This window comes from Thamnophis sirtalis, unplaced genomic scaffold (assembly GCF_051295495.1).
Source record: "Thamnophis sirtalis isolate CommonGarterSnake01/CBP01778 unplaced genomic scaffold, rThaSir2_p1.2 scaffold_7, whole genome shotgun sequence".
NCBI classification, from domain to species: domain Eukaryota; kingdom Metazoa; phylum Chordata; class Lepidosauria; order Squamata; family Natricidae; genus Thamnophis; species Thamnophis sirtalis.
In genome coordinates this window covers 6215667-6228145 of record NW_028261387.1, presented here as the reverse complement: position 1 = coordinate 6228145, position 12479 = coordinate 6215667, and the positions used below count along the sequence as shown (strand labels likewise).

Sequence of the window (12479 nt, the reverse complement as noted above, 5' to 3'; positions counted from 1 at the left end):
TTGGGCTTTTAAGCGCATGCGCTAAAATAAGCCCTTCCCCCCTAAATAAGCCTTTCTTGAAAATATTTAAACGCATGCACAGCCGGTCCCTGCCATTTCCTTTGGTTGCTTGCCACACAAACAACACTGGGTGAGGAGGCAAGGCTGGGGGGAGAAGGGTGGGGGAAACATGCCCCATGCACCCCATATGCCCTTACCTAACGGCTGTTCCCGCAACCCTAGCCACTGCACCCCTTCTGTGATGCTAATGGCCACCACAAAAAGAGAGGCAGGCCCAGCGACGTGAAACACAGCAGCAGCCATGAGGTGACCACGCTCACTGCCTCCTGCACCTCAAAAATAATAAGACCTCCCCGAAAATAACGTCAAACGCTTATTTCGGGGGTCAAAAGAAAATAAGATGTTGCCTTATTTTCGGGGAAACATGGTAGAAATATTTCTCCAACTCCTTTTTCGTATGTACGCTTCCTAAAATCAGAATATGAGTTTGAAATTCCAAAATAGATTACCTAATCCAACATTTCTTGCAGGAATTCATTAAACTAGAGCCGAGGTGGCGCAGTGGGTAGAGTGCAGTACTGCAGGCCACTTCAGCTAACTACGATCTGCAGTTCAGTGGTTCAAATCTCACCGGCTCAAGGTTGACTCAGTCTCCCATCCTTCTGAGGTGGGTAAAATGAGGACCCGGACTGTGGGGGGCGATATGCTGACTTCTGTAAACCGCTTAGAGAGGGCTGAAAGCCCTATGAAGCGGTATATAAGTCTAACTGCTATTGCTATTGCTAAACTTTCCCTAAAAGTGGCATCCAGACCTTGTAGGAAAACCTTCAGTGAAGGAACTCCATGTTTAATAACTCTTCCTATCAGGAAATTCCTACTATTCAGCTTGGACCTCATTTAGTCTCATCCAATTGGGTCTTGCACTGCTTAAAGTTTCAACAGAGAAGGGTCACCTCTGTCCAACAGTGTTTTAAATATATGGAGACAGTTGTCACCCCAATCTTTCAGACCTTTATCACCATAAAACATTCCTCTGAATCTAATCCAACTTCTCCACGTTCCTTTTAAAGTATTATGTCCAGAACTGGACATATTTTCAAGAGCAGTCTGATAAATGCAAAGGAACTATTGTCTCCCATGATTCTGAAACAACGATTCTCTGAATGCATTGGCCTTTTTAGCTGTTATATCTGGGGCGAACAACCAGATATTTCCCTCCAGGATTGAACCTGTACCTATATATTTTTCCAGAAGGAACATTCGTATATACCATAACTTGCACAATTTATCGATGCATTCCTCTACCAGATCCATACATCTGATTTTGCCTTCCGAGATTTCAGAGGTTCTCAACCATGAAAACTGTTTATATCATCCTACTGATTTTGGCCCAACATTCAAGCATGCCAAGCTAATTTTGAGTCGTGATTTTGTCCTCCAAGTTATAAGCTCACCAAACTTGATGTTATTTTAAAAAAATGATAAAAATCCCTTCCATTTTGTCCTCTAGATAATTATGAATATTTAAATAGCAAATGGTCTGTGGGGAACCCACCCAATATACACTTCCAGGCGTTGCATTATCACTTACCAAGCAGTTTTTATTATTTACTGGTTGATAACGTGGCGTAGCCAGGGATGTATTTATCCCAATCCTGTATTAGAGCCCCCTTGTGGAGTACTGCAAAGCCGTTACCATGGCAACTACACTGTGCTGTGCATTAGAAGCCATTTTAAGGCACAGCAGTCTGTATCTTAACAGAACTTGAATCCAAAAGGCACACTATCACTGTCAAAGGTATGGTTTCTTGACACTATAGATATAATTCAGTCCTTTTCATTTCAGCAGCCCAGGCATTCCAGAGTTATGCTGGAACACACACACATGGACACATATACCAAGAGGTGTTAGAGGTGTCTTAACCCCACAGTATTTGTTTCCAGAGAGTAAGTCATCTGTATACCAAGTTTGGTTGAAATTGTTTGAGGCATTCCAGAGTTATGCTGGAACATACACACCCACAGCCATTTTTACATATATAGATTTTGGTTAAAACCAAAATCTTTTCTCCTAAAGCTCCTCTCCTTCATGCCTCTTGGCTTAACAGTAAGATACACCCTTAACACCCTTAACCAACACCCTTTGCCAATTTTCCTTTGTCATGAGAATTATTTATGCCCAACATTTCCCCATTATTTATTTGGTTAATTTATCATTCATATTTTCAGTGTGTTTTATACAGATAATCCTCGACTTACAACTGTTCGTGTAGTGACCAAAGTTACGATGGCACTGAAAAAAGTGACTTAGGACTGTTTTTCACACTTATGATCCTTGCAGAATCTTCATGGTCATGAGATCAAATTCAGATGCTTGGCAACTGACTCATATTTATGACGGTTAGTGTCCCAGAGTCATGTGATCACCTTTTGTAACCTTCTGACAAGCAAAGTCAATAGGGAAGCCAGATTCACAACCGTGTCACTAACTTAACTGCAGTGATTCACTTAACAACGGTGGCAAGAAAGGTTGTAAAATGGGGCAAAATTCAGTTAACAATTGTCTCGCTTAGCAACAGAAATGTTGGGCTCCATTGTGGCCGTAAGCTGAGAACTACCTATACTGCTATTTTTAATCTGAATTCATCAGAAGTGGCTTTCTTGAAATCCAAAGAATGTGATTGATTTTTCCTCAACTTTTCCTTCCCTACTTACCTTGACTGCTAACATATTGTAGTTGCCTCACTCAAAGTGACTGATATCATCAATTTAATTCCTATGTTAATTGTTGTGGCCCAGCAGGTGCCGTTGGAGCTGCCACCTATGAGGCCCTATAAGTCAGCTCTGGAGGATGTGGAGGACCCTGGACAGGATTCCGACTCCAAGCAGGGTGCAGAGAGACTGGTTGACCACCAGGAGGCGCCTGAGCCTTGGACCAGTGGGGAGGAGACAAGGCAGAGTGATCCAGAAGCCAGCAGTGAGTTGATCCTAGATGCACACCATCGAAGAGCTACTAGGCATCAGGAACAATTACGCAATTACAGGAGGTAATTGTGCTCAGCTGGTGGTCATTAGGCTCCTCTCCAGACTATAAAAAAGGCTGCTTGTGCACAAGCCCCTCTTGCAGAAGTCAATGCATTAACTAAAGAGAACTGTTGTAACTAACTTGGCAGGCTGGATTGCTGCCAAGGTTTGTCTGAGTTGCTGCCAAGGTCCTTATCTGTTTGCTTGGCTTTCAGCCACTGAGATTTTGGTCTTGCTATTAAAGTACATTCTAGTTAAGCTCGTCTCGGCTTTCATTACTGGACGGAGGAGGGGGTCAGAACAGTTAATCAAGTTTAAATTCGGGATAAATGACCTCCTTTCTGAAATGTAGTTCTCTGTGACACGCTGTAGCATGTTTCAGCTATTAGAAACAAAGGTATTGATATGTGACTTTGTTTTGCCTAATACTAACTTACATATCTGAGGAGACTTTCAGGCTGAATATGCTGTGGTGATATTTTGCAATGAAGCAAATTACCATTTTTGATACTGTACATCCGGCAAAATCTACGAAGTAGAAATTCATGGATGAAACTAGACTAGATTATGTAACACTTAAACATGTCAAAAGTGTTATGAATGGGATTTCATATTCTTTAGTAGCAAATATCAAATGTGTGGATAGGAGCGCTGTCCTTCTAACAATTGGATAGGAACAGGAAAAAAAAAGATGTAAGCCTTGGTTACATTTTTATATCAATTATATTACAAATGGCAATCATTAAAATGTAGGTCTCGGAAAAAATTAGGAAGTCGCGGTGTGGAACACGCAGCCACAAGAAGTCTATTTGTAGCATCTAATCTAGCATTTACCAAATCTCTTTTGACACAACGCATTAGCATTAAGGCAGCACAATAACGCTAACATAGCTAAGAATAATATATACGCAAAATAAATATCAGGGAAATGTTTACTAAACAGTATGCAATGCTGCCTGTTTTTAATCCAACTCAAGGTTATTGCCGCAAGTGCGTGAACGTTGTAACTGTTTTCCTCAGAAAGGAAAGTAATATATACTAATGATGTAGCTTGTAAATCAGCCAAAATTATTCCTTGAAAAATGTACAGATCTCACCCAAGCTGAGAAGCAGGATTCTGCTTGTTGGTTGGGAATACTGATCCTAGTACAAGATTATCTTGCATCTTACACACTACTTGCAACATGTAAATTGGGCTACAAGGCTTTTTGCTCTGCTTGCCAAAACAATAATTAAATGGTATCAAAAACCTGAACTTGATTTCTATTTGTTGCTTGCATTAGGCTGTAAAATTAGAGATAAGTCTACAGTTTTTTTTTAAGTTTATTACATCGCTGACAAGTAATTAAATAGTAATGCTTAATTATTCAGCTTATTAAAGAAAAAAGAACAGAGTACAGGAAGCCACAGCAATAGGAATAGGAATAGGAATAGGAATAAGTTTATTTATAGGCCGCCCTTTTCCCTGAGGGGACTCAGGGCGGCTAACAACTTATAGGGAGGGGATACAAACAGTAACATATAACATAACACATAATTAAAAAAATAAACAACATTCATTCAGCATTCGGGTGGGGGCGAATCAAATCTTTACCCCCAGGCCTGACGGGATAGCCAGCTCTTGAGGGCTGCGCGGAAGGTCTGAAGGGTGGTGAGGGTACAAATCTCCACGGGGAGATCGTTCCAGAGGGTCGGAGCTGCTACTGAAAAGGCTCTCCTCCGCGTAGTGGCCAGCCGGCACTGGCTGGCAGATGGCACTCGGAGGAGGCCTAATCTATGAGATCTAATCGGTCTCAATGAGGTAATTGGCAGGAGGCGGTCTCTCAAGTACTCAGATCCACTACCATGAAGGGCTTTATAGGTGGTAAGAAGCACCTTGAAGCGCACACGGAGATCAACAGGTAGCCAGCGCAGCTCGCGGAGGATAGGTGTTATGTGGGTGAACCGAGGTGCACCCACAATCACTCGCGCGGCCGCATTCTGGACTAGCTGAAGTCGCCGGATGCTCTTCAAGGGCAGCCCCATGCTCTTCAAGGGCAGCCCCATGTAGAGCACAATAGGAAGAAAGAACAGAAATATCTAGAAAAAAACAGAAAAATGTCTTAAACATGTTTCAAAAATGTTTCAATAAGAGTGCACACAGTAATTTACTATGATGTAGTGAGTGCAAGCATAGAACTGAGCTAACAGAAAGTGATGAATTAATTAATAAGAATACATTTAAGTGTAAGATAGAGGTAGCCTTCAGTTTAAGATGGGAATGGGGACTGGATTTGCCATTGTTAAGCAATGTGGTTACAAAGCACAACATTGGAATCCTAATGGACAACCATTTAAATATGAGCCAGCCGTGTGCAGCAGCTGCCAAAAAAGCCAACACAGTTCTAGGCTACATAAACAGAGGGATAGAATCAAGATCACGTGAAGTGTTAATACCACTTTATAATGCCTTGGTAAGGCCACACTTGGAATACTGCATTCAGTTTCGGTCGCCACGATGTAGAAAAGATGTGGAGACTCTAGAAAGAGTGCAGAGAAGAGCAACAAAGATGATTAGGGGACTGGAGACTAAAACATATGAAGAACGGTTGCAGGAACTGAGTATGTCTAGTTTAATGAAAAGAAGGACTAGGGGAGACATGATAGCAGTGTTCCAATATCTCAGGGGCTGCCACAAAGAAGAGGGAGTCAAACTATTCTCCAAGGCACCTGAGGTTAGAACAAGAAGCAATGGGTGGAAACTAATCAAGGAGAGAAGCAACTTAGAACTGAGGAGGAATTTCCTGACAGTAGAACAATTAATCAGTGGAACAGAAGTTGCCTCCAGAAGTTGTGAATGCCCCAACACTGGAAGTCTTTTAAGAAGATGTTGGATAGCTATTTGTCTGAAATGGTATAGGGTTTCCTGCCTAGGCAGGGGGTTGACTAGAAGACCTCCAAGGTCCCTTCCAACTCTGCTATTGTATTGTATTATGTGCTCATGCTTCCTAGCCAGGCAGTGTCAGTTGTTAAGTGAAGATTGTGGAAGTCATTAAACACAGGATCATGACTTTTGACTTCCTACTGGCTTCCCCACTGACTTTGTTTGTGAGAAGCCAGCAGAATCATTGGAAATCACAATCATGTGACCATGGCTTGTTATGATGATATAATTGCAAGCCAGGTGCTGAGCACCCAGATCATGGTCAGAAGACTGCCAGGTCAGAAACTCTGAGGAAAGTCCTAACTACCACTTGGTTGGCATCGTTGTAAGTTTGAAAGGTTGCTAATGAACGGTGTTTAAATTAAAATCACCTGCAGCGAAATTTTACCTATCAGTGTTTAATTTTCATATATCACTAAGAATCTACAATCATCTTTGAAAATGATCTCCCTATGATTTAATGTATGGATTTCACATAACTCACTGCTGCTAAGCAAAAATTTCCCTGAATAATTAAGGAAACCAAAGTCTGTGGCTCTTGCATGCTGCATCAGCTGTCGGAAATGCCCTTCAAATGTTCTTCTACTGTTCAAACGGGGAAACAGAGCTAGACTTTCAGGACAATAAAACATTTACTAGACATTTTAAAAATTAGAAGAGAAATGAGTGGGAAAGCATCTCTCCCAGTCATACTGGAACGGATCTTTTAAAATCATCATATTCTAGTAAGGGTTTCAAAGATAAACTTTCTGCGGAAATTGCCAAATCAGAATTGATTAGAAAATTTTACTCTGAATATGAATGTTGATTCTATAGAAAGGACGTGTTCTTCTTCAATGTCTATTTGGATTATTCATCACCAGCAGCCTTTATATTGTCAGGAACAAGTCTCCGCTATGCTGATTTATTCTTTGGTTAATTGCCTGGATTCTGTATTTGTTTATCCTCTCCACAATACAACATCACTTGTAAAATATCCTCTCCAAGACACCCAATTTGTTCACGTCCCTAAACAGCAGAAACAGATATCTACTAATACAGAATACTTTGCACAGATTTGTTAAAATAGAGGAAAAGCTTATCCTAATCTTTTCACTTTTTAGGGTATCCTTTTATTGTATTTAGTATTATTTCAAATTGTAGGCACTAAATACAACAGTGCTTATAAATAAACAGGAACAAAAATAATATTAATATAGATTTAAATTGCTTTTGTTATTATTGCTACCAATGTTTAAATCAAGGTACTGAAATTTTCAGCACAGGGATTTAAATAAAAAAAAGAGAGATACAGAATACCAGTAAAATTTCACTTGTGTGGTGTTACGGTTTGCAATAGACAAGCAAGACGCTACTCGCAAGATATTACATTTGGCCTTGGCCTAGTTTATCTGAAGTGAAAGGGTTTCCTGGAGGAGGACTAGGAAAAATCTGTACCAGAACCCTTAGATAACCTGGATGAAGATTAGATGCCAAAGAACATAGGCAGCTTACTTATACAACACACCATCAATGACTGAACTATCACATCTGCCTTTTCACTGTGAATCATTTTCAAGGCAAACATAATTCTCATACTGTTTATTCCTTGCTTTCTTCAACACAAAGATAAAATTAAAGTTCTACTAATTTGTTCGCTTGCAACATGTTTTGCTGCTTCATAATAAGCTCATTTATTCCGATTAACAACATGATTATCTTAAAAGGAAGATTAAGAGCATGAGCCATTTATATGAAAAGTTATCATAATTCCGTTTCACTTCATTCAGTCAACAGAGGCATCATTTCGTAGCACATTTATTTTATTATGGCATAGTGAAGTACTAATTACAGTACAGAGTAATGCTAGATTGTATTTATTATAAATACAAAGCCAACGGATACGTACAAATTGCCCATTTAAATTAACAGCACTGTATATTAATAAAGATCTACATGAATGGTGTAAAACATAACACTAAGCCCTTAAATCATAAAATGCTTTTTTTCCCAAGTTCTACAATTTTAATTATTCACGTAAAAACGCACCCCAAAGAAAGGCTTCATTTCTAAAAATAACTTTTCTTAATTTAAGAAAAGTAGGCAAAACACCTACAGGAAAACAAACGCCAAAGTTGTGTAAAACAAGAATGAGCCTGCAGACCCCACGGTCCTGATGTTATAATTTAGGTATCAAGCTTCATCAAAATTCAGCAAAAATTTGTCACCTTATGTTGATGGCATAATCTTCCTGCTCCCAACTCCACCCTTCAAATCTCTCTTGCAACTCTCTAAATTGCTGGGTGGGCCCGGGGGGGGGGGAGATAAATGATGGGAATGAGTGTGGGAGCCTGTGGGAGGCAGATCAGATCCTTCCCCTCCCAAGTAGTAATTTAGGCAATTCTTTTATGGGTTGGGATCAGCTTCAAAATGCAAATGGGAACTGCTTCTTTCCAGAGCCTTCTTGCTCTGACTCTTAAAATCCTGAAAAAGCAGGGATGCTAGCTTTTGCAGTGTCTATTTAGAGACTGAAGCATCAGCAACTTCTCATTAGAAATGCACACAGCCATTGATACTTACTGCGTATGCACCTATTAAAAATGCTGCATTTGCTCTTTTCCGTTGGTCGAAGCTGGTATAATACACAATTTTCTTCCTTGATAGACTGAAAGACTGTTTAAGATACAAGTAAATAAAAAAAGATTAGGAGAAACCACAAAATTATGCCACATTTCTCAGCTCAGTGACTCAACCAGTTTAAGAGACTTCTGGCAGGTCCTTTAAATCAGATTATATCCTGATCAAATTCAAACCAAAGTGCTCCCTAACCGCCTCCAGCATATAACGGGAATATTTCTTCTTTGTATGCAATTCTTTAATCCTTCTGTTAGGCCGAAAAAATTTGTACAGCTTTAATATTTCAGCAAGGTAATAAATGTAAATCAGTTCTTTTTTTTGTAGCACAAAAGCCTGTTGCTTTATTTAGAAAAATTAAACTTATCTGCTCAGAATACTTACCCTAAATCATCTCAGCTATGGCATTTCATACATCTTTAAATGATTAGGTGGTGAATATTTACGATGGAACATGTGCACTTATCATGTGCTTTCACACATGATGCAGGAACTGGTCAGAACATGCACAATTTGTTTTATTCTAACAAGTTCTTCTAACGGTAATTAACCAAAATCACTTTCCACTAAGAATTAATTGAAGTTATATAGGATTTTGGTCTTATTAGGCAAAATAGGCAAACTTTGGATAGCAATAGAATTGCTTAAAAGTTTTTATATATTCCTAGAACAGCCTCTCCCACTTTCATTAAAAGCTGGAGAAACCACAGTTTCTATTAGGGTACTATAATATTGGGAAGGTTCTACTAATTACAACACAACATGTGATTGGAGTTTGGCAGAAAGACTCTTTACAGAGACAAATATAGGACGCCATTAATTGTTTACGGTATTTATTTATAACGCTGCCTCTTTGATCCATCTGGATATTATGATACAGAAGCTTATTAATTTATACAGGTTTGATATTTAGTGTTTGGGGGAAGACAAATCCTTAGCAGAAAAACTTTTAAATACAGGTTTAGGGACCTTTTTAAAAAAAATAAAAGGCAAAAAGGTGATTAAAAATCGCAAATGAATTAAGAGTCCAAATGGATTTGGAAAAAAAAACCTTCCTCCTGTGGGAAAATACTTGTTTTAAATTCTTTTTAAAAAAAAACATAATACAGACTTCGATGGTTGGACATTAGAGGGAACTAGAAGGAACTAAAGATTAAAATTAAAGGAGAAGAAAATTTAAATTTGACTTACAAATACATAGAAGCAGAATATTCTAACATTGGACATACTGAAGTTTATTTTTGAACAATGGATCCAGAAGTTAATTATAAGAGTGCCTGCCTCTCTAGATAAGACTGTGTTTAAATACCATTATGAGAAACAAGTTTTACCTGAGAAGATTAAGGCTGATCTGAAAGTGGATTTAAAAATCACAGGCTACAAAAGTAGCATGGAAGAAGGAGACATTACCACTGGACCTACAAAAGAAACCAGCTGAGGTCTTTATAATTAAAGGAGATATACAAGGAACAAGCATAGAGAGTGATCTGGACAATATTCCTTTATTTGATTTACAAAAGAATATTGTTAGAGGATTGAATAATTCTGTGAGAAGGAATGACAGAATATTGGAAAGAAATTAAGATTTAGGACACTATTCGAAGGAATTAGATCAATAACTGTTAGAAGGAAGGAATATAAAATTATTTGATAAAGGTTTAAATAGATATGTTATCATCTCTGGAAATGCATCATGAATTTTTGCTGACATCAGAACTGAATTGACAAGGATCTGTTTATAAATAAGAGATGAAGGGTCCTTGGTGCTTTTTGAATTTGGTTATTTTCTTGTAGACATTTCATTATTCAAAACCAGCTAACATCATCCATGCACTAGTTTGGGTAATAAAATGTCTATAAGAAAACCACCAGGCTCAGAAAGCTCTTAAGAACCCCACATTTCAATCATAAGCTACAAATATTTTCCCTTTAATAAGAAATGGCATATGGGATTAAGAAATCATTTGTTTCATTTTAAGAGAAGGTGATGTTACTAAAATTGTTTATACTTGTCATGAGGGAGGAAGAGAACAATATCTATTGTTCTTCAATATTCTTCAGTATTCTTCATATATTTCTTTACTATATTTTTTTAATTTTTGCTTTTCTTCTTTTCTGCACCTTCTACTATTCTTTTTCTTCTTAGTTTGTATTTGTTTTTTAATAGTTCGGTTTAATTTTTATAAAATTACTATTTAAATAATCAATTACCACTGCCAAGCACTCACCTACACCTCTGGAAGCTTACAGAGATTAACACAATCAATAAAAAATTAATAAAAGAGCATTCTTACCTTTAGTTTTTTATTTAATTTGCAGCAGAATCGATACACCAGAGCCAGGTTTAAAGGTCCAAAATCTGCATAAAAACTAAAACATATATATCCACATGAAACACTGTTCAAAGCAATTTCAACACCTAATCAAATACTTCTAAATGCAAGTACTCCTTTTATTAAATAGCTACATTGCTATTGGCATCTTTTATAGGGATACTGGGTAGCAGCATTACAACTAGAAATGCGTTACTCTATCCATTTAATATTTTATGCTTTATATCAATGGTTCTTTTTTCCCCCCAATATTTTATTTTCATTTCCATAACATATAATCACATGTATATTATTACATAGAGAATATCATGTTGTAAGAGAAAACAATATACATGTGCAATCATACTACTTTGAAATCAAACCTGGAATAATTCCCCCCCCCACCCGAGCCCCCCGAGCCCCCACAACCTACCCCCCCAACTTCCCAGAACCCGTACACCAGGGGTGGGTTCCTCGCCCCGTTCCAACCGGTTCGGTTGGAACGGGGCCGGCGGCGTCCTCGTGCACATGCTCCTGGAGGATCGCGCAGGCGCTGTATGCATCCTGCGCATGCGTGGAAGCGCAGAACTCATCAAAACCGGGTAAGGAGCGCAGACGGGCGGGTGGGCCCTTCGCCGTTCCCGGAAGTTACTTACTTCCGTGTTCGCCGACCAACCGGTTCGCGGGGACCGCTGTGAACCGGTTGAAACCCACCCCTGCCGTACACGGTATAAATATTTAACAACCACAGTCTAAGATATATTGATAAAAAATAGAAGTAAGAAATTAATAACCTCTTTACATTGAACTTAGCTCCTCCTTGCTAAATTAACTTTAAACAGTTCAAATCATTCCTAGTCTTAAGCATAGGCTATCTGGAATTTCTCAGTTCCATATTTAAAATAAAAAATATATCACTGGTTCTCAACTGCAGGTCTACAAAAAAATCAATTGGGAAATCAAAGTACGCAATAGATACCTGCACCATATAAATTTAGTCCATCTGACTCTAAAAGTGATAAGCTAAGCAATAGGTTACTGCAGTTTTATCACAACATTTTCAGGACTTTTATGCACACTGCAATTACAGATTCTGCAGATTCTGCATTGGCCTATTATCTGTTTTTGCAATTTATAACCTTGGAGGAAAGCTCAAATTCCACCTTGTAATTTTGCTGATTAAAGTCCACCTATTCCACAGTTCAGAAATAAGAAGTAAATACATCAGAAATACATAAGAAGTAAAATCTTTATATGCTTTTCTATTTTGGAAAAATGTGACAAACAATGTAATGATGGACAATCTTTTGTAAAAGGGATTATGCTTTAAGAACTGAAGAAACGGCTGTCTGGACTGAAGAAATTCAACAGAGTCCACATATTAGCCTAAATATTACCAGCAATAGAGATAAACCATTGGGACACTCTAATTTATGATTTTGCTACACTGAATAGTTGAATAGTTGCGCAATTAGCTTAAATTTATAATAAATGTGGAATAATAAATGTGCAAAAATAGCTTACAACACTACAGGGTTTTTTTTTATTTATACTTTTTCACTTCAAGTTGTTCTACTATAAATACATTTATTTATTAATAAATTAAT

General features: G+C 38.2%; 1 protein-coding gene across 4 annotated transcripts in view; it reads right to left on the bottom strand.

Moving 5' to 3' along the window:
* The window catches only part of CDC14A (cell division cycle 14A), an 84188-nt gene that overhangs the window by 53432 nt on the left and 18277 nt on the right, over positions 1-12479 (bottom strand). For all 4 annotated transcript variants that reach the window (XM_087719235.1, XM_087719232.1, XM_087719236.1 and 1 more), the window contains exons 3-4: positions 10855-10930; positions 8507-8599 (exon numbers count right to left, since the gene is read on the bottom strand). In XM_087719235.1, coding sequence (XP_087575361.1) covers positions 8507-8599; positions 10855-10930 — 169 coding nt within the window. The remainder of the gene's footprint in view (positions 1-8506; positions 8600-10854; positions 10931-12479) is intronic.